We start from the raw sequence: 23,021 nt of genomic DNA, 5'->3' as shown, positions 1-23,021 counted from the left end.
GCAGCTCCAGTAGGCAAGGTTTCACATTTGTGTTCATAACTCTTCAACTCTCACATCTTGTGTTCTGTCACTGATGCCAAAAACTTTGCGGGGAGCCTCTGAAGCTGTGCCTACACCTCATCAAAGGGTGAGGAAACAGCCTCACAAGGACTTCGTGACTTCTCCCATCGGCTTAGTTCCTTTCTCCTCTGCATTTCCAGTTTCCAATTTGAGGTTGGATTTTAGGCCCTGTAGATACATGACAGGGCAGTGCTGCCTCAGAACTTCCCGTGGTGCCTCTAGGACATTGGTGACCCCCAAGAATCTTCTGCAAGTATTGATTACATTGACATCTATTTTTATAATAATCTTATCAAACCGATCTTCACAGATTTCTTTCACTTGAGATATAATTAATATGCCATACAATTCACCCTTCCAAAATATACAATTCAAGCCGGTGTGGTGACTCACACCGGCAATCCCAGCACTTTTGGAGGCCAAGATGGGTGGATCACACTTGAGGTCAGGAGTTCGAGATCAGCATGGCCGACATGGTGAAACCCTGTCTCTACTAAAAATACAAAAATTAGCCAGCAGTAGTGGCTTGTACCTGTAATCCCAGCTACTCGGGAGGCTGACATGGGAGACTTTACTTGAACCCAGGAGGTGGAGGTTGCAGTGAGCCGAGATTGCACCACTGCACTCCACCCTGGGAGACCGATTGAGACTCCACCTCAAACAAACAAACAAAAACCAAAATATACAATTCAGTGATATTTAGTATATTCAGAAAGTTAAGCAAAGTTAGTGATGACCACTATCTAATTCCAAAACATCTTCATCACCCTCAAAACAAACTCATTAACAGCCACTCCCCATTCTCTCGTCCCTCCACCCTTGGCAACCAGTAATCTACTTGCTGTCTCTATAGATTTGCCTATTCTGGACATTTTGTATGCATGAAATCACACAATATGTGGCCTTTTTGTGAGCTTCTTTCCATCTGCATAAGGTTTTCAAGGTTCATCCATAGTGTAGCATCTTCATTCCTTTCTTATGGGTGAATAATATTTCATTGTGTGGATACACGAGGTCTTCCTGGACTTCCACGTGAGATCAGTTCATTAACTGAGCTGCAAGACTGTGAACACTGACATCATCTTGCACAACTGCTACAAAACCCCAATCCAAGTCTCATCACAGACTTCCCCTCACCCAAGCACCACCCATGTTGTTTTGGCAGCTTGGCCTTGCTGGTTTGAAGGAGCAGCACACTAGGGAAGGCAGAATTCCACTCTGGTTGACTTTGTGACACAGATCCTGGCAGCCTCGGGGCCCAGCCCCAGCCTCTATATTTGCAAGAAGCTCTCACAGGTGGATCACTACACAGGAGGGGTTGAGAGCCATATCTGTATAATCAATAATTCCTCCCAATTCCCTCTAGGTTCTTCTTTTATTTTTCTTTATTTTCTTTTTGAGATGAAGTCTTGCTCTGTCACCCAGGTCGGAGTGCAGTTGCACACTTTCGGCTCACTGCAACCTCTGCCTCCTGGGTTCAAGTGATTCTCCTGCCTCAGCCTCCCTAGTAGCTGAGATTACAAGGGCATGCCACCACACCCAGCTAATTTTTGTTTTTTGTTTTTTGTTTTTTTTTTTTTAGTAGATACAGGGTTTCACCATGTTGGCCAGGCTGGTCTTGAACTCCAGACCTCAAGTGGTCCACTCGCCTTGGTCTCCCAAAGTGCTGGGATTACAAGCTGGGTTCCCCTTCTCAATGTAGAAAATTCTGTGTCCTCCTCTCCCCTTCCCTTTTCTTCCCTTCCCCTATTCCAGTCTCTTTTTCAGGAAACATTTACTAAGCACCTCTTAGGTACTAGACACAGTTAGACACTGGGATCCAACATTAAAGAAGCCTGATTTGTGCCCTTCAGGGGATTCACAGTTGGGAAGAGAGCTGGATCTCTAACAAAGTGAGCATGCTGACAGCTCAGCTCTGTAAGCAGGGGAGGGGAAGGTGGGACACAGGATTGCTCGGAGAGGTCAGGAAGGGCCCTGCAGAGGCAGTGACATTTGAGCTGAATCCTAAGAAAAAGCAAGCTCTCTGTGATGACATGACAGTTGGGGAAGAGCGTGTTCCAAGAGTGGGGACAGGAGATACAAAGTGTTGAGGCTGGAAAGAGCATAATGTGCTCAGAGACATCCAAGGAATTCAGGCTCAGCTGTGAAAGGGTGACCACAGCCAGGGTGCAGGGTGCCAGGGCACAGTGGGTCTTATGAAGCACAGTAACAACTTTGAACTTGACCTGAGGGCTGAGGGCAGTTCTGAAGTATTTTAATCAGGGCAATGACATAATTTTTTAAATGAGTTCAAACCCTATAATTCCCACAGGTCCAAGAAAGTGAACTTTAGGTTGGCACGGTGGCTCATGCCTGTAATCCCAGCACTTCGGGAGGCCAAGGCAGGCAGATCCCTTGAGCTCGGGAGTTCGAGACCAGCCTGGTCAACATGGCAAAACCCCATCTCTACAAAAAAAAAAAAAAAAAAAAAAAATCAGTCAGGCAAGGTGATGTGCGCCTGTAGTTCCAGCTACTCAGGAGGCTAAAGTAGGAGAATCGCTTGAGCCTGAGTTGAGGATGCAGTGAGCCAAGATGGTGCCACTGCATTCTGGTCTGGGTGACAGAATGAAACCCTGTCTCAAAAAATCAAATTAATTCTTTAAAAAGAAAGTGAACTTCATTTTTTTTCTATGACTCTACCAAAATTTACTGCTGGGACTCTGAATTTTCAAGCCAGTGCCGTAATGCATTGGCTCTCAATGGCAACCCACTTTCCTTCGAGTGGGCTTCCTGTACTAAGGAGGCTGGAAAGTTAAAAGCTATAATCCCTAGGCTCCCTTGCAGCTAGTGCTCCAGGCAGGACTTAGATTCCTCCTCTCAGCTGTATGTGAAAGATGTGGAAGGTGGAAGAGAGGTAGAGGCCCCTGCCCTTTCTGCTATCAGGAGCAGTCACGAGGCATTCATAAAGGTCCAAGTCCAGTTACTGCTGACTTCATGGGTATTGAGAGGCAGGATGGGGGTCTTCCTGTGTGACATGGTTTGTTTTGCTGGCACAGACCTACTTGAACTTAGTTGAATGGAGTAGCTCTAGAGCCAATAGTTGTAGCAATAGCTTCTAGACTCTCATCCTCCTGATTGTGGCCAACATGGTGCTCCCCAGGCTGCTCAGTGCCTGCTAGAGGTCAACTCTAGCCTGGTCTCGAGCACCTCCAATAATTTTTGTAGCACCCCATTGCTTATATCTCTGCTCTTTCTGTTCAAAGAGGGTGGTTTCTATTCTCTACAACTGCTACTTGACCAACACAGTGCTCGGGAGTCACTGCAGTTCCTGCTTGGTGTGGCCTCAACCAGTGCCACGTGAAACCAAGGCCTCTTTGTGAGGTCTGGGAAAGCAAAAGGTGTTCTCAGTTTCCAAGGACCAGGGTGGCTGTGCCTCTCACCATGACTCAGTGGAGAAGGGGAATTCCCTCAGATGCTGGGTAGTCAAAAAAAATGACAAAGGTCTCCGATAAGAAATAAAAGTCCCTTTATTTTATATTCTACCCAAGGACAGCAATGCGATAAAGCGGTGGCCTTTTATCTGACAGGGAGTTGCTCAAAAATGATAGAAGTGGCAAAAGCTCAGGGTCTGTGGGAAGTGCAGGGAGTTCCTCCCACCTCTCAAGTCTTGCGGCCTCCTTCTCTCCCTCCTCATCTGAGACAGGCGGCAGCCAGGAACCACTATGCCAGGGCTGGAGCCTCTAGGACAAGCCCCAGCAAGGTGGGGACTCAGCTCAGCACTGTCTCTGCAGGAACTGCAGGCCCACTTTCTTATTGGGAACCAGGACAATGCGGGCCACACTCTTCAACTCCCCCGTCTCTGGGGCCAGGACCACCTTGTACTTCTGGATCAGCTGGGGGCAAAGAGCACATGTGGTTGGGTGGACTGTGTTTGCCATCCACTCCCCACTCTGCACACTCCTACCCTGTGCCTCCCTTCCTCTCCTCCCAGGACTCCTCTACCCTTCCCTGCCCACACACCCTTCTAGTCTCTCCCAGCTCACCCTTGCCAGGAGTAGCTGCATCTCCAGCTCTGCAATCCTGCGGCCCAGGCAGGCCCGGACCCCATAGCCAAAGGGCACAGAGCCAAATGGGTGTTGGATCCTGGGGGTAGCAGGCTGGCTGTTCCTCAGCCAGCGGTGGGGCTGGAAGCTCTCAGGTTCAGAGAAGGTGGTGGGGTCCCGGGACACCACGTAGTGGCAGAACACAAACTGGGTCTATGAAAGAAGATTGGGCAGCATGAATGCATCTCTTCGGGGGCATGGGGCACTCCTGGGCAATCAGGCTGTCTAGCCCCACTCACATTCTTGGGGAAGAGGAAGCCATCAACTTCAATTTCCTTTTCTATGATCCGGGAATTTGTGGGGACCACAGGGTAGAGGCTGCAGGGAAAAGAATATCTAGGGTCTGCTCTGGATTCATGGGGGTAAAAAGTGCCCCACTCCTTCTCCCCTACCTCTCCCATCTCATCCTTGTCACTAGCCCCAGCCCACCTGTCTTCACTTCCGATTTCCTCCTCTGATTCCTCCCCACACATAGATCCTGTGCCCCCCAGAACAGCATCCTGTCCTACCGCAGAGTCTCCTTAAGCACAGCTTTGAGCAGCGGCAAGTGGGCAAAGTCTTTGTGCTGGGGCACCTGCCCGGCTGGCACCACACCCACCACTTCCTCGTGCAAGGCCTCCTGGATCTCAGGGTCCTTTGAGAGGTGGTACAGGGCCCATGTCAGCGTGTTGGATGTCTAGGAGAGAGAGTGGGAGATGAGGTGAGGGCGATTTCTAGGAAAGAGGCCAGTAATGGGAGGGTGTATGAGTGGGTGTGTGCAAAATATGGGAGAAATGAATTTGCCACAAGCCTAGCAGGAAAAAACATGAAGGTTCATGGCAGCCTCCATGCTAAACATGAATTCACAGTGGGATGAGGGCCAATATGATAGAGAATCGAACCTTCACTGGAGGAGGGGATGGCAACACAGAGAAACCCAACAGGACAAAAGCATTGGAAATATGAACTATAAAGAAAGAAGGTACTGGCCGGACATGGTGGTTTATGCCTGTAATCCTAGCACTTTGAGAAGCCAAGGCGAGCAGATCACTTAAGGTCAGGAGTTCGAGACCAGCCTGACCAGGTGAAATCCTGTCTCTACTAAAATTTAAAAAAAAAAGAAAAAAATGAGCTGGGCATGATCGTGCATGCCTGTAATCCCAGCTACTTGGGAGGCTGACGCAGGAGAATTGCTTGAGCCCAGGAGGCAGAGGTTGCAGTCAGCTGAGATCAAGCCACTGCACTCAAGCCTGGGCAACAGAGTGAGACTCTGTCCCAAAAAAAAGAAAAAGAAAGAAAGTGTTTGTGAATGAGCTCTTTCAATTCTCCATTCAAATCGCAGCAAGACAGTTGGATAGATGTGAGATGAACTTCCCAGCTGTCAGAGTGAGAAGACCCCAGGTGATGGAATCCATCTTAAAAAAGGACCATCCCCTGTCCACCCACCTCAGCTAAGCTGAACGAGCCCTCTATTTTCCTTCTAGTGCTGTATCCATGGTACAGAAAAAGAAGCAGGTCCTTGGAGGGATGAAGGCCGGGATCAGGTGAAGGATAATGAGGAAATGGTTCAGGATGGGAGCCAGGGGCCCCTGGTCTCACTTTCCCCCTTCACTCACCGTGTCCACTCCAGCCATGAGCAGTTCAGGCAGGCTGCCCATGGCCTCCCGAGGACTGAGCTGTCCACTGGCCAGCAAGAAGTGCAGGTAGCCAGACACCTGGACACCATCTGGCCCCTCTGCCTGCAGTTGGGCCTCCATATCCTCGAGTTTCTCATCAATCAGCTTCTTCCCTGTGACAGCAACAGAGAAGAGGAGAGGACAAAGCCAAAAGTCATGATCTCCAAGGACCAAGAGCCACTCCAACAACTGGTAGCATGAGGGAAAAGGCCTGGGAGAGACTGCTGACGCACAGACCTGGAGTCACCCCCATCTCTCTTCCCTGGGCCCCATCTGGGAGTCCTCACCGAAGGAAAAGATGGCATTCCAACCATCCAGGTATCGCTTCCAGAAAGGCAGCACGGGGCGGGTCCACTTGGGGAGGAAGGTGGCATAGAGTGAGTTCTGGAACATTAACCCGATGGATCTGACAAAGGTCACGGTGTCCTCGGGGATGGATCGCTGCAGGCAGCCAATGCGTTTCTCGAACAGGATGTAGCAAATAGCTGAGTAGTGCACAGAGGCCATCACAGGAGGCAGAACCAGGACATATGGAATCCAGCAGCCCTTGAGGAGCAGGAGCACAACCTCCCCCTGACCCATTCCCTTCCCTAGCGCCTCTCCCAGCAAGGGTACCTTCCAAGGCAAAGTAGTAGAAGAGTTGAGCCGTGTCCGACACCTGGTTCCCCGAAGCACTCTCTGCCCGCAGCTGGTCCAGTCGAATCATAAAATCATCAATCACCTCATTGAAAGCATCCGTATAGAGCGCTGCCTCCGCTGGCTTCAGCAACCGCTGGTTCAGAGCCTGGCGCAGCTGGTACCAGTGGTGTCCTTCCCTGCAGGGACGCAGAGGAACAGCACAAACATAAGCCTCTATAGGGGTTCAATTAAGGGAGATCTTCTCACCCTAAAGTCCACCCCCCGCCACCCAGAGTCAAAGGAAATCCCATACTCCTAGAATTTAGAATTATAGAATCACCAAAATCTCAAGTGACAGAATCTTAGAATCCCCAAACCAGAATCTCGCTACAGTAGAGTGGAGTGGGTATGGTGGGCATCTAGAACCAGACTGTCCAGGGCCAAATCCCAGGTCTGACCATTCCTGGCACAGGGACCCTAGGTAGATAACTCCTGTGTGCCTCATTTCCCTTTCTATAAAATGGGGATAATAAGAGTGCCTAACCCGGGTGCAGTCGCTTATGCCTGTAATCCCAGCACTTTGGGAGGCTGAGGTGGGCAGATCACCTGAGGTCGGGAGTTCGAGACCAGCCTGACCAACATGGAGAAACCCTGTCTTTACTAAAAGTACAAAATTAGCCGGGCGTGGTGGCGGGCGTCTGTAATCCCAGCTACTAGGGAGGCCGAGGCAGGAGAATCGCTTGAACCTGGGAGGCGGAGGTTGCAGTGAGCCGAGATCGCGTCATTGCACTCCAGCCTGGGCAACAAGAGCGAAACTCCATCTCAAAAAATAAATAAATAAATAAATAAATAAATAAATAAATAAATAAATAAAATAGAGTGCCTATCTGAGGAGGCTTATTCACATCATTCGAGTGCTTAGCTCAGTGCCTGGCACATGGTGAATGCTTAGTGATTATTGACTGATTATCTTGGAATTATACAGTTCTGGAATATTCCACATGTCAAATAAGGGGGAGCTGAGGAGGCTGAGGAATAAAGGAGGACCAGGTTAGGGTTCCTGGACTCCTCAGGCTCTGAGCCTTCATGCTGTGCTTGGCTCAGTGGGTCAGAAGGACAGGAAGGCCCACGAGGCTAAAGCTCTAGGCTCTTGCCTCAGTCATGCGGTAGATGGTCAGGACCCCTCCCTGGTTAGGTAAGGGTGCTCACGTGGGTGGAAACATACTTCCCAAAAGCAAGCTTAATGTCCAGAGACTGCCCCCACTCCCAGCTGTTCCTCAAACCTATTTCCTTTCCTAAGCAAGCTGGGTATGAGTCCATTTTCTTAAAGGCTAGCTGTAGAGCAACAAGTACAATATGGTCCAATTTTAAAAGGAGACAAAATCCTACCTATCCACATGTATATTTGCATGCTCCTGAATAAAGAGGGGAGAATACACAGCAAACTGTCAGCACTGGTGGCTAAGGAGGATCGATAGGAATGGAAGGGCAAGAGACTTCATATTTTATTATTGAAATTTCCACGGCAAGTATTACTTTTGGATTTTTAAAACCAATAAAGTTGTTTTTGTTTGTTTTATTTTGTTTTGTTTTTTGAGACAGAGTCTTGCTCTGTCATCCACTCAGCTCACTGCAACCTCCACCTCCTGGGTTCAAGTGATTCTCCTGCCTCAGCCTCCTGAGTAGCTGGGACTACAGGTGCGTGCCACCACACCCGGCTAAATTTATATATATATTTTTTTAGTAAAGACAGGGTTTCACTGTGTTAGCCAGGATGGTCTCGATCTCCTGACCTCGTGATCTGCCCGCCTTGGCCTCCCAAAGTGCTGGGATTACAGGCGTGAGTCACTGCACCCAGTCAAGTTTATTTTTTTAATACATATTTTTTGTTTTAAAAAATTATTATTTCTTTAATGACTTTCAACACCCCACCCCAGGAGCTGCCTTTATTATGTTAGGGGAAAACTGCAAAAAGATAAACTAAAAGTGTTGCTGAAAAAGAAATGAAAACCAGAATAGACCCATTTGTTGGGACTTCAAGTTGTTCCAAAAGTAAAACTCTCAACAGTAGGAATCAGATATACAGAACTTAAATGTGGTTGTTAAAATATCACCTGGGGGAAACAATGGTTCATAAAATGATATTTTACAAATATACATGTTAAAACAAAAATTTTAGATCCCCAAACTTATCATGAGTTAGCAGAATAGCGTTTTTCCCCCAATCATCTGACTCAAAGATTCACAAAAGAGCTTTTAAATGCATGCATATGATATCATCTGTTCAGGAAACTGGCTTTAGAGTAAAAAAAAAATGTAAATAGATTACAAAGGGCTCTACATAATGTTTAGCTCCGATTCTAAATCTGAGCTGTCATGTCATAGGTGGCCTGGCCCAATGAAAACCTGCAACCTAAATCTTGCCCTCAGTGGCAGATGTCAAGTTAAAAAGATTTTTTTTTTTTGAGATGGTGTCTCACTCTGTTGCCCAGGCTGGAGTGCAGTGGCATGATATAGGCTCACTGCAACCTCCACCTCCTGGGTTCAAATAATACTTCTGCCTCAGCCTCCCAGATGCCCACCACCGCACCCGGCTAATTTTTGTGTTTTTAGTAGACAGGGTTTCGCCATGTTGGCCAAGCTGATCTTGAACTCCTGACCTCAAGTGATCTGCCTGCCTCAACCTCCCAAAGTGCTGGGATTACAGGTGTGGTTTTTGCCATAATTTTTAACTGTGAAAACAGCAATGACTTTTGCACCAACCTAATATTTATTAGTGGAGAGTCAATGAATGGTCCCTGGGCTTCAGCACCTCCCAACAACTGCTCTCTAGACTATCAGGTTCAGAGGATGCAGGGGGGTCCTATTCTGCTGGTTATCCACCTGCCTGCCCTGTGCCCACTATCTTTCACCCGACCCTCTATAGCCCCGTTCCAGTCCCTTCAGTCCCCAGCTCACGTGGTGAACGGCCCATAGGTCAGGTCGTGCAGGTCCCGGTGCTCCTTCCATAGCTCCATGTCGTTCCGTACTGGGTACTTGCCCTCTTGCCGCATCACTTGCTCCAAGAGCGGGGCACTGGCCAGGTTCACATGCATCTGAGGCCCTAAGTAGGACATCCACATTGGACCGTACTTGGCCTTGTAAAGCACCTGTGGGATTCAATCAAAACTGAATAACTGGGCCAAGTTGGGCAGGTGCTTCCAGGAGAGGAGATGGGGTGAGGAAGGGTCTGATGGCTACACCAGAGCAAATGGGCTGGACAAAAAAAAAAAAAAAAAAGTACATTGTGTATGAGGTAGGCACCAGGATGACCTGTTGTTCCAGAGGAAGAGCAATTAAAAAAAAAATGGGCACACAAGTAACTAGAATATTAGAATATTAGAGCAATGAGTGTCTGGTGGAACTAGGGGCATCCAGGTCCTTGGAGGAATGGTTTGGAAAAATGGGATATATGGCAAACTGAGGTATGTCAAGGTGTATGTTGGGGGCCAACATTTTAGGGAAACTGAGCCCTTAAGTGAGGTGTGATAGAAAGCCTCTAGCTCCTTTTTTGCATTTAAATCTACTGTAGCTTGTTGTCAATGAAATGATGAATGCTTTGTGTAATCAACAAGAAAAGAGTAGCCTGATGAGGAACAACAGGAAAAACAATAGGCTGGATAAGAAAGTCAGGGTCCAAATATGAAGTAAGTAAGCCATGTGGTATGATATTTATTTCCCATGAGTTTCCTGAGCTTCCATATGATTTTGTCTTTGAAATCTAACATGACAAAAAAAAAAAAAAAAAGAAGTAAAAAAAATTACTGGCCATGTTATGGACTATAACTCTCAAATATTTTATCTTAGAATTTCTAAAGCACTTGACAATTGATATCCATAGCCTCTATGAATTTGACATTGCTATGATATTCTTATAGTTGCTGAAAATGAGAGGGAAAAGAAACATGTTTCAGGGGATAAAAATTTTAAATAACCCACAAATCCTGAGATTAAATTTCCTAGGTAAGTTACACTTACAAACCGAAAGAAAATGAAACATAGTGGTTTCCTGGGCACTTCGTCTTTCCTAATCTGTTACTGAAGAGAGTTTAAGAGGATCAGAATCGGTTCCAGTATAGAAATTAGGCCAAAGGGCTTCTATAAAAGAGACATTACCAATTAAAGAGATGAAATCTATCATTCAAATTACAGAAGGAAACCTCACCCAACCCATAGTCCAGAAAAACTCCAACTTTACTGGGTCTTAGTATTGGTGTTAAAACCTGGATGCTCCTAGGACCAATCCAACATAATTGCCTTCAATATATCACCCATTTACCTGGACATCACCCTGAACCGATGGCTGATTCTGCCAATTACTGGGAGGACAGTCTTGACAAACCCCCAACATGCATTTAGACCTGTTTCCCATTTCTACCTCCCAGGAACACTTGACAGTATGTCTTAATTTTGAACAGTTGATCGTCTGTAAACTGCAGTGAATACGCCTATTTTCCTGGAAGGAAAATATACTGCTGGTAGGACTCCAGAATAACACATCCCTACTTGGAGGATGATTTGTTAATATTTACAAAAAGTACAAGCAAATTTATAAACAAAGCATAGGACATCCACATAATGAAATAATATGTCACCTTAAAAAGGGATGAAGAAATTCCTTGTATACTAATACAGAAAGATATCCAAGATAAATTGTTATGTGAAAAAGTATATCTTTTGTCTAAGAAAGGGGGTCTAAAATAAGAATATATAGTATTTGTATTTGCTTTTATAGAAAAATACTGGATGGATACATAAGAAACTAGTTAAAGTGATTACTGGACCAGGCATCGTGGCTCACCCCTATAATCCCAGCACTTTGGGAGGCCAAGGCAGGAGGATCACTTGAGCTCAGAAGTTTGAGATCAGCCTTGGCAACATGGCAAAACCCTGTCTCTACAAGAAAAAAAAAAAATTAGCTGGGCATGGCAGTGTGCACCTGTGATCCCAGCTACTCGGAGGCTGAGGTGGGAGAATTGCTTGAACCTGGGAAGTCGAAGCTGCATTGAGCCATGACTGTACCCACTGCACTCCAGCCTAGGTGACAGAGTGAGACTCTGTCTCTAAATAAATAAACATAAAGTGATTACTATAGGAGGGTCAGGGGAATAGCAGAGGGGGTCAGACTGCTTAATGTGTATCATGTTCTATTGTTTGAGTTTTGAACTATTATAATGTATTACCTATTCAAACTTTTAAAATCTAAAGGTACAAAAAGACATGTTTTCTGAAACAGTAAGTCACCTGACATTGACCAGATAGTTCCAGAAGGCAGGGAAACCTTGCTGGGCCTCTGAATTCATGCAAATACTCCTGAGATTTATAAGTGCCCCAGCCATATCATTTTCCTATAAGTGAGTTTTGTTTTTTTTCTTAAAGGTTCCTTTTAAAAAATACTTTACATACATGTCTATTTTTCTCTATTAAATTCCCTAGTAGGCTTAATTTGTTTCCAGTTTAAGACATTAACAATAATAATTGCACATGTTTCCATAGAGCTGACCATAAACCAGAGCTGTAGTGAGGATTGACCATAAACCATTCAATCCTCACTACAGCTGTTTGGGGTAGGTTTAATATTACCACAATTTTTTAGGAGGCTGAGATGGGTGGATCACGAGGTCAGGAGATCGAGACCATCCTGGCTAACATGGTGAAACCCCATCTCTACTAAAAATACAAAAAAATTAGCCGGGCATGGTGGCGGGCGCCTGTAGTCCCAGCTACTCGGAGGCTGAGGCAGGAGAATGGTGTGAACGCAGGAGGCGGAGCTTGCAGTGAGATGAGATTGCGCCACTGCATTCCAGCCTGGGGGACTCCATCTCAAAAAATATATCTATATATGTATATACACACACACACACACATGTACACACACACATATATATACACACACATATATAATACACATATATACACACACATATAATATATACACATACACATATATATACACACATATATATATAACCACAATTTTGCAGATGAGGAAACTGAGGCCCAAAGAAGTTGCTCAAGGTCACTTTATCATTAAGTAGCAGAGTCAGGATTCAAACTCCAAACACCTGGCTGGAGGCCATGCTCTGAACCGCTTACTCCATGGATCCCTGAGAAAACAACTATGTCCTATGAACTGGAAACAAACATAGGCCCTTGAAAAGCGTGTACTATTTTAAAACCACAATACTATGCAATAACAATCTGGGATTCCTCAACTGTGGCACTGTTAATACTCGGAGTGGATAATTGTATGTTGTGGCCGACAGTCGTGTGCGTTGCCGGGTGCCTAGCAGCATTCCTGGCCTCTCCCCACGAGTACCACATACCCTCTGAGTTGTGGCTACCACAGATGTCTTTAGACATTTCCAAAATGTCCCCTGGGGGACAAAATCACCACAGATTGAGAACTACTGCAATAAATCCAGCCTCTTAATATGTCTCTTAATTCTTTAATTTTAGAAGACCCGTTTAAAACAAATATATACCATTTTGAAGAAATATTTATCTAAAGTTTGATTTCTTATCCTTCTGTTAAGTTCAAGTAAACTTACATATAACATTTTAATAAAAATCTGAACAGCAGTTATCTCAATGGTGGTAAACAGTGCTTTACAAATTAACTTACTTTCTTCTCTATACTGTGATTTGTTTTTCAAATTTTTTGCCACGTTCTTGGAATCAGAGGGGAAAAAGTTACATTTTAAAAGTAGATAAATAACACCAGCTTCTTTCCTGGAATCCAAAGCCTCTGAGACCACTTCCTGGCCCTCAGTATGGAGGTTTCTGGGACATTTCTCCTTTTAGCTAAGTCGTGCCTTCTTCCTTCATGCTTCTCAGTTAGTTTACTTAGTGGAACTTAACAAGGATCTACTTATGTAAGAAGTTATTTTAGAAAGACAGCAGGATACTTGCTGAGCGATACATGCTGTGTCTGTGATCCTACCATTAGATCGTAACCTGAGCCAGTTGGAAAGTCCCAGCATTCTCAGATGGGTCCAGCTGGGAGGCTCAGATGGGTCTAAGAGCCACTTTGCAGAACAAAGATCATCTTTCAGGATGAATGGGAGGGTTAGCCCCCACCTGATGAAACTCCAAAGCGGGAGAATGTTGAATTCATTCAACATTCATTTATGAATCTCATGTCCTGTTCCTCCTATACTGTTCAAGGGGCTAGGGATACAGCAGTAAGCACAGCATAAAAGACCATTCTTAAAGAGTTTGTATCCTAGTGCATGGGCCAGACAGTTGAGAATTTAATTACATATGTCCCTAAATTGTTTTCTAATTATTTTGTGGATGTCTTTCTTGTCTCTTCAACTAAATTGAAAATCCTCAAAGGCAGAAACCATGTCATACTTCTTTATGACATCCCAAATTGTTGGACACACTGCTAAGCACATTAATAAGACACTCAGTACATACTTAACAGTTGTCAATGAATCCAGCAGAAAGAAACATGTTGCAGACAATGCAAAGAACATGAGAGAGACAGAGACAGACATAGAAAGTGGGTGGGGAAGAGGATACGTAGGAAACTGGTTAACAGTAGCTCCTCTGGAGTTTTAAGAACCTGTAAGAACAATCTGAAAGGAAATTAAGAAAATAATTCCATTTACAGTAACCTCTGTTATGGACTGAATGTCTGCATTCCTCTCAAATTCTTATGTTGAAACCCTAAACCCTGCGTTGCTATATTTATTGATGGGCCCTCCAAGAAAGTAATTAAGGTTAAATGGGGTCATAAGGGTGGGGCCCTGATCTGATAGAATTAGTGTCCTTATAATAAGAGACACCAAAGAGCTTGCCCTCTAGGGCACAGGGAGAAGGCAGCCAACTACAAGCCAGGAAGACAGCCCTCATTGGAAACCAATCACTGGCACCCTGATCTCTGACTTCTAGCCTACAGAACTGTGAGAAAATAAATTTGTTGTTTAAGCCATCTGGTCCCAGCATTTTGCTATGACAGCCCAAACACACTAATAGATAGTATCCAAGAGATAAAATACCTAGGAATACGTTTAACCAAGGAGGTGAAACAGTCGAACACTGAAAACTACTAGACACTGCGAAGGAAATTAAAGACCCAAATAAATGGAAAGTTATCCATGTTCATGGATTAGGAGACTTAATATTGTTAAAATGGCAGTACTCCCCAGGGCAAACTACAAATTCAATGCATTCCCTATCAAAATTCCATGGCCTTTTTGCAGAAAAGGAAAACCTGATCCTAAAATTAATATGGAACTGCAAGGGGCCCTAAATAGCCAAAACAATAATAAAAAAGAAAACAATGTTGGAACATTCTCATTTTCTGATTTCAAAGCTTACTACAAAGCTACAGTAATCAAAACAGTATGTTACTGGCATAAGTGTAGACATATAGACCAATGGAATACAACTGAGAATTCAGAAATACACTGAAACATCTACAGTCAACTGATTTTTGACAAGGGTGCACAGACCATTCAATGGGGAAAGAAAGTCTCTTCAACAAATGGTACTGGGACCACTGGATAACTAAATGCAAAAGAACGAAGCTGGATCCCTACCTCACTCCATATAAAAAAGTTAACTCAAAATGGATCAACAATCTAAAGAGAAGAACTAAAACTATAAAACTTTTTGAATAAAATATAAGAGTAAGTCTTCATGACCCTGGATATGGCAATGAATTCTTAGATTTGATAACAAAGCCATGAGCAATTTAAAAAAAAATAGATAAATAGTACTTCATAAAAATTAAAAACTGTTGGCTGGATGTGGTGGCTCACGCCTGTAATCCCAGCACTTTGGGAGACCGAGGTGGGCAGATTACCTGAGGTCTGGAGTTCAAGACTAGCCTGGACAACATGGTGAAACCCCCTCTCTACTAAAAATACAAAAATTAGCCAGGTGGCACATGCTTGTAGTCCCAGCTACTTGGGAGGCTGAGGCAGGAGAATCACTTGAACCTGGGAGGCAGAGGCTGCAGTGAGCTGAGATTGTGCCACTGCACTCCAGCCTGGGCGACAGAGTAAAACTCCCACCTCAAAAAAGAAAAAAAATGGTGGGGCATGGTGGCTCACGCCTATAATCCCAGCACTTTGGGAGGCGAAAGTGGATGGATCACGAGGTCAAGAGATCGAGAACATCCTGGCCAATATGATGAAACCCCATCTCTACTAAAAATACAAAAATTAGCTGGGTGTGCTGGCACGTGCCTGTAGTCCCAGCTACCTGGGAGGCTGAAGCAGGAGAATCACTTGAACCTGGGAGGCAGAGGTTGCAGTGCCAAGATTGCACTACTGCAACTCCAGCCTGGCAACAGAGTGAGACTCGGTCTCAAAAAGAAAAAAAATTTAAAACTTTTATGCATCGAAGGACGTTATCAAGAATGTAAAAAGACAATTTACAGAACGAGAGAAGAGATTTGCAAATCATATATCTGACAAGGGTTTAATATCCAGAGTATACAAAGAACTGTTACAACCCAACAACAAAAAGACAACTTCAGTTTAAAGATAAGCAAAGAATGGCTGGGCGTGGTGGCTCACACCCATAATACCAGCACTTTGGGTGGCCAAGGTGGGAAGATCACTGAGTCCAGGAGTTTGAGACCAGCAATTCAAGACCAGCCTGGCCAATATGGCAAAACCCTGTCTCTACTAAAAATACAAAAATTAGCCAGGCATGATGGCGCACACTTGTAGTCCCAGCTACTTGGGAGGCTGAGGCATGAGAATCACTTTAACCCAAGAGGTTGCAGTGAGTCGAGATCATACCACTGCACTCCAGCCTGGGTGACAGAATGAGACTCTGCCTCAAAATAAATAAATAAATAAATAAAGCAAAGAACTTGAATAGACATTTCTCCAACGAAGATATACAAATGGCCTATAAGCACATGAAAAGTTGTTCAACATCGTTTGTCATTAAGGAAATGCAAACCAAAGCCACGGTTAACCACTAGAATGGCTTAAAAAGAGAGAAAAAAAGAAAGTTACAGTATCAGTTCCTAGATCCTAGATGAGGGAGCAGAGGCTGGTTTATTCTCATTTATTTGCTCTCTGAAGAAAACGTCGGCAGTCTCTCTTTTCCACAGGAAACAGCATTATTTTTCTCCCAGCAACAAACTGGTAGTAAGCAGCCTTCTGGAAGAGTAAACAGAAATGTGAGGGCTTCCTTACCTTTGACAAGCTGCTAGAACAACGTTCCAAAAAGCAGAAGAAACTCATGCATCCTGAGAATCAAAGCTCTTTGAATGAGCAAGAAATAGTAAAGACCTTATAGGAAGTAAACAATTAATTAGCAGATAGAAAAAGCATTTAGTAACAATGCAAGTAGTTCTGTTTCTTCACATCTTAGCCTAGTCTTTTTGTTGTTGTTGTTCTTTTTAATTCTCAGCAAGGCAAGTTACTTCTACGGAAGGGTGCACCCCTTACAGATGGAGCAATGGTGAGCGCACACTTGGACAAGGAGGGGAAGGGGTTCTTATCCCTGACGCACGTGGCCCCTGCTGCTGTGTCGTTCCCCTATTGACTAGGGCTAGGCTGCAGAGGCTAAACTAATTCCTATTGATCTTAGCCTAGTCTTAAATAAGAGGAAACAAATAAGTGAACAAATGTCATTAAAGCAACTGGTTGATTTTTGGGGGAGAAAATATAGTGAGAACCCACATCCGTGGTCATTGCTGGCCTAAAAAGTGCCTTAAGCAGGAATTAGAGAAAAAAAAAAAAAAAAAAAAAGGCCTGCTCGGGCAGATGCAGCTGCAGCCCTGGCCACAGCCCAGGGACTGGCAAGCCAAGTGCAGGCTCCATTCCTGCGCCTTATGTGATCCCTTGGTCAGGCACCTGCCTTGTGGACCTCACACCATACACAGAAACTAATCCCAGGTGGGATAAAGATTTTAAAAGAAACTACAAAAATACAAGAAGAAAATATGTGTGAATATACAATTCAAAAACTTTTTAGAAAAATTGACATAAAAACAAAAATACGGAATTTACAAAAAAAGAAATATAAATAGTAGGCCGGGCATGGTGGCTCAAGCCTGTAATCCCAGCACTTTGGGAGGCCGAGACGGGCGGATCACAAGGTCAGGAGATCGAGACCATCCTGGCTAACACGGCGAAACCCCGTCTCTACTAAAAACACAAAAAATTAGCCGGGCGAGGTGGCGGCGCCTGTGGTCCCAGCTACTCGGGAGGCTGAGGCAGGAGAATGGCGTGAACCCGGGAGGCGGAGCTTGCAGTGAGCTGAGATCTGGCCACTGCACTCCAGCCTGGGCGACAGAGCGAGACTCCGTCTCAAAAAAAAAAAAAAATACAAAAAACTAGCCGGGCAAGGTGGCGGGCGCCTGTAGTCCCAACTACTCGGGAGGCTGAGGCAGGAGAATGGCGTGAACCCGGGAGGCGGAGCTTGCAGTGAGCTGAGATCCGGCCACTGCACTCCAGCCTGGGCAGCAGAGTGAGACTCCGTCTCAAAAAAAAAAAGAAATATAAATAGTAAATCTATTCAGAAAATAGGTTCAATCTCACAAATAAGAACATGCAGAATATATATCACGAAGACATACCATTTTCAACTATATTTGCAGAGACTGTTTTTGCAAATATCATAGTTGAAAATGGTATGTCTTTGTGATATATATTCTGCATGTACTAATTTGCAAAAATAAATTGGTTTTGTTTTTGTTTTTTGAGACGGAGTCTCACTCTGTTGCCCAGGCTTGAGTGCAGTTGCACCAACTCAGCTCACTGCAACCTCTACTTCCCAGGTTCAAGTGATTCTCCTGCCTCAGACTCCCTAGTAGCTGGGATTACAGGCATGCGGCACTATGCCTGGCTAATTTTTTTGTATTTTAGTAGAGATAGGGTTCCACCATGTTGGCCAGGCTGGTCTCGAACTCCTGACCTCAAGTGATCCACTCACCTCAGCCTCTCAAAGTACTGAGATTACAAGCAACGTGAGTCACCATGTGTGGCCATGTTTTTGTTTTTTGGAATGGCCTTTGTCATGCAAAAGTATTCCCTTTGCAACTTTTCTGGAGGACAATTTGGCAGGTGCTACATATCAAAGATCTGAACAAATCCTTTATCACAATGGTTCCATTTTAGGAGTTTTGTTCTAAGAAAATAATTGAGAAGGTACACAAACATTTAGTGCTAGATATATTGTTAATCAAAGCTTTAAACATGAAAAATCTAAATGTATAACAACAGGGTTCAGTAAATTCTTATGTAGTCATCCAACGAAATGCTTTTCAGTCATTAAAAATTGTTATATAAGTGTGTTTATTGAAAAAGATATTCATATTTATTTTTCTGTAAAATGGCAAGTTACAAAAGAGAGCATATGGTACGCTTTTATTTTAAAAAACATATATATATAGATGACATATGGGGAAAACAGACAATGCCTGTCTGCTTATAACAAGATCATGGGTGTATCTATGTATTCATCTCACAAACGCTTATTAAGAACCTATGGGTATAAGGCATCGTGCTATGCCATAGGTGTTGGGATTATGGAAGATTTGGATTTTCTTCTTTTTGTTTCTTTAATTTTCTCATTTATCTAAAATATGCATATATTACTTCTGTAAGTTATTTCAATTCTAAATGGCATTTGCTATTAAATGTGGTATGTAGCCACAAAATTAGCATGTAATTGTAATTCATATTTATGTGATTTTTTTAAAGATAATTTTTATAGGAAAAGAAAGTGCTTGTCTCATGGTCATGTGTTTTTATTTATTTATTTATTTTTATTTTTTTGTGAGCCATCACACCTGGCCAACTTGGAGTGTCTTATCTTTATTTCTTCTTTTTTTATTAAAAAGAAATTTTTTTGAGATGGAGTCTCACCCTGTCACCCACGCTGGAGTGCAGTGGTATGATCTCAGCTCACTGCAACCTCCACCTCCCAGGTTCAAGTGATTCTCCTGCCTCAACCTCCCAAGTAGCTGCGATTACAGGCGCCCACCATCATGCCCAGCTCTACTATTTTTATCAGAGACTGGGTTTCAGGATATTGGTCAGACTGGTCTCAAACTCCTGACCTCAGGTGATCTGCCCGCCTCAGCCTCCCAAAGTGCTGGGATTACAGGTGTGAGCCACCGTGCCAGGCCAGTCTTGTGTTTTTATCTCAACTCAGTCATCCCCAGCTGGCAGTACCAGTTGAGGGGTCAGGGACGGCTTGGCTACAGATTTTGTTCTAGTTTAGCTCAGCACTACCAGGTTGCGTGACTTTGCCATAGCACCCTTAAGACCTTCCACGTATCCATATACACAAAGGCTTGGACTCAGCCTTCCCTGAGCCTTGAAACTTATTACCCTGTGATCCTCCTGGAACACTGAAGAATGGGAGGCCCCTCCCACTCCTCACTGGCCTCCCCATCTCCCTCGGAGGTGTCCCAAGACAGCTTCTTATCACCTCTCAGGTTCTGAGATACGGACTTTCTGCCTTGTCCTCTCTCAGAAAAGAGTTGCAGAATATAAAACCCCTTGGCTGCGGTCTAGCAGGGGTTTCTCAGCAATGGGGGTACCCCACAACTTGCATTACAGTCATATGTCTCCTTGTGTTTTGCAAAGATCTTACCCCCGTCAAGATGAACAGGACTAGGGCAGAAACCCAAGTCCCTCCTTCTCTAAGGAGGACCAGAGGATTTATGCACTGGTCAAGGTGTGCTGGGGACTTGATGGCAAACACAGTTGTCGAACCTGTTCAGCCTTTTCCGACACTGGGCACAAGTCATTGGGGCACCGAGAAATACCCATGGGTATGGTCTAACAATTGCTTTAACTGGATTTGGAAGAAACTCTGATTTGACAGTGGACTGATGTAATTTTGTGGATATATTTAAAAGGAATCTCCAGAAACAAAAAGAAACAATAGGATGTATGTATATATAGAGAGATTTATTTTACAGAATTGGCTCACGTGATCATGGAGGTTGGTGTAAAGTTAGCTGAGAGAAAGGAAAAATAGACCCAAAGTCAGGCAAGCAAGTTTTTATTAACCTGCCGGCTGCTCCCTTAACAGTCAGAGAGGAAGCCAGCCCCAAGCTTACAGAATGAGGGGTTTATATTGGGGAGGGGAGTTTGAGGGTGTTCTTTGGTATGGCCGCATCCCGAGGTTATTTGCTGGTTAATTTTGCCACGTATCACCTTGTGACGTTTATGGTAGCAGCTAGATAAACAGGAACTTACAGGAAGGTGTAGGTAAAGTTTGTTTATGCTTCCCACGACCTCACCCCGTGCAGTCTGGATGGTTTGTAATTGGGGTTTGCTTATCACAGCAAGGTCTGATAAGTGAAGTCTGCTGGCTTCACAGCGGCGCCTAGATAAGGGTTTAGAAACATAAAGAGACTTGGGGGAAGGGTGGGCAGCACGGAAAAGAGTTGCAGAGCATTAGCGGGAGGGGTGGGGAGCACCAACAAGCTTTTTGGGGCAGTTTGTCCCTAACAGTGGGCAAGTATAAAATCTGCCACACAGGCTGGCAGGCTGGAAATTCCAACGGGGTCAATATTACAATGTTGAATCTGAAGGTGGTCTGGAGGCAGATTCATTCCCCTTCTGGGGACTTCAGTCTTTTCGCACAAGGCCTTCCACTGCTTGAACAAGGCCTACCTACATCACGGAGGGCAATCTGCTTTACTCAAATTTGCTTTACTGCCAATTTCATGGGTTGGTTGGTTTGTTTGTTTGTTGAGATCGAGTCTCGCTCTGTCACCCAGGCTGGACTGCAGTGCACAATCTCAGCTCACTACAATTTCTGCCTCCTGGGTTCAAGCAATTCTCATCTCTCAGCCTCCCAAATATCTGGGATTACAGGCATATGCCACCACGCCCAGCTAATTTTTGTGTTTTTAGTAGAGACAGGGTTTCACCATGTTGCCCAGGCTGGTCTTGAACTCCTAGGCTCAAGTGATCCACCTGCCTCAGCCTCCCAAAGTGCTGGGATTACAGGCAGAAGTCACCATGCCCGGCCCTGCCAATTTAATGTTAATGTTACCTTCACAGCAACATCTAGGCTGGTGCTTGACCAAACAACTGAGTATCATAGTAAGGGAGGAGAGCACCCCTTATATCATCTTATGCCCAATTTCTGCCTCCAAAGAAAGAAGAAGTAAAAACTAAAAGGCAGAAATGAAACCCACAGGCAGACAGCCCGGCACCCCACCCTGGGCCTGGTAGTTAAAGATCGACCCCTGACCTAATTGGTTCTGTTATCTATAGATTACAGACATTGTATAGGAATGCACTGTGAAAATCCCCATCTTGTTTTGTTCCAATCTAATTACCGGTGCATGCAGCCCCCAGTCACGTACCCCCTGCTTGCTCAATCAATCATGACCCTCTCACATGCACCCCCTTAGAGTTGTGAGCCCTTAAAAGGGACAGGAATTGCTCACTCGGGGAGCTTGGCTCTTGAGACAGAAGTCTCGCCGATGCCCCTGGCTGAATAAACCCCTTCCTTCTTTAACTCGGTGTCTGAGGAGTTTTGTTTGTGGCTCGTCCTGCTACAATAGCCTAGCTAAATTGACATAAAATTAACTATCACAAGCTGGGTGCAGTGGCTCACACCTGTAATCCCAGCACTTTGAGAGGCTGAGGCAGAAGGATCGCTTGAGCCTAGGAGTTCGAGACAAGCCTGGGCGACATAGTGAGACCCCTGTTCCTACAAAATAATTTTAAAATGCGCCAGGTATGGTGGCACACACCTGTAGTCCTAGCTTCTTGGGAGGCTGAGGCTTGCTTCTAAGCCTCCTTTCCCTTAGACTTCTGAGGGTAGAGGAAGTTGTGCCCACCTTTCCATGGCCTTTTCCTTCTTTTTTTGGGACAGACCAGCAAGGGGTGGCTCCCAGCCGCCCTCCCCTCCCGGTCCCTCCTTGCTGGGGCTGGGACACATGACCCAAGGGCCTTGCATGGCCGGCTGATTATTGGTAAAAAGCACGTATCATCAAAATATAAATAGGTGAACTAAATTATGCAGGTTAGGTACTAGGCTTGCTAAGTGTTTTAAGGTTCTAAACTGCCTTTTGAGTTTTGAGAACTATTTGATTTGCCTACTTCACAATTGGTAAGGCCTGGGGACATACCGAATTAACTACACCCTTAATTATGCTGGAAGGAGTCAGACCTTGGCTACACGTAGCACACAATTAAAACAATTTACCAGGTTTTACATTAAAGTTAAAATTGCTAGGAGTTACCATTGTAACATGTAATTGAAAACACTGAAAATAGATTTATATGCAAGGTGTGTAAGAACAATAAAATGTATTTTTAATAAAAGATTACAAGAAGGCTGGGCATGGTAACCCATGCCTGTAATCCCAGCACTTTGGGAGGCCAAGGCAGGCAGATCACCTGAGGTCAGGAGCTCGGGACCAGCCTAGCCAACATGGTGAAACCCCATCTCTACTAGAAATACAAAAAAATCAGCCAGGCATGGTGGTGCACGCCTGTAATTCCAGCTACTCGGGAGGCTGAGGCATGAGAATTGCTTGAACCTGGGAGGCAGAGGTTACAGTGAGCCAAGATACACCACTGCACTCCAGCCTGGGTGACAGAGCAAGCAAGAC

At 44.8% G+C, this 23,021-nt stretch overlaps 1 protein-coding gene across 1 annotated transcript in view; it reads right to left on the bottom strand.

Annotated features, from left to right (window-relative positions):
* Positions 1-3,543: 3,543 nt before the first annotated feature.
* CYP27A1 (cytochrome P450 family 27 subfamily A member 1) overlaps positions 3,544-23,021 on the bottom strand; it is a 37,547-nt gene continuing 18,069 nt past the window's right edge. The window contains exons 2-9 of the mRNA XM_005574315.4: positions 9,374-9,564; positions 6,413-6,612; positions 6,085-6,282; positions 5,738-5,910; positions 4,652-4,818; positions 4,382-4,460; positions 4,083-4,295; positions 3,544-3,932 (exon numbers count right to left, since the gene is read on the bottom strand). Of these exons, the coding sequence (XP_005574372.3) occupies positions 3,813-3,932; positions 4,083-4,295; positions 4,382-4,460; positions 4,652-4,818; positions 5,738-5,910; positions 6,085-6,282; positions 6,413-6,612; positions 9,374-9,564 (1,341 nt within the window). The 3' untranslated portion in view covers positions 3,544-3,812. The remainder of the gene's footprint in view (positions 3,933-4,082; positions 4,296-4,381; positions 4,461-4,651; positions 4,819-5,737; positions 5,911-6,084; positions 6,283-6,412; positions 6,613-9,373; positions 9,565-23,021) is intronic.

Source organism: Macaca fascicularis, chromosome 12 (assembly GCF_037993035.2).
Source record: "Macaca fascicularis isolate 582-1 chromosome 12, T2T-MFA8v1.1".
Lineage (NCBI taxonomy): Eukaryota > Metazoa > Chordata > Mammalia > Primates > Cercopithecidae > Macaca > Macaca fascicularis.
The sequence above is the reverse complement of the archived record's forward strand: the minus strand, read 5'-3'. Positions and strand labels throughout refer to the sequence as shown.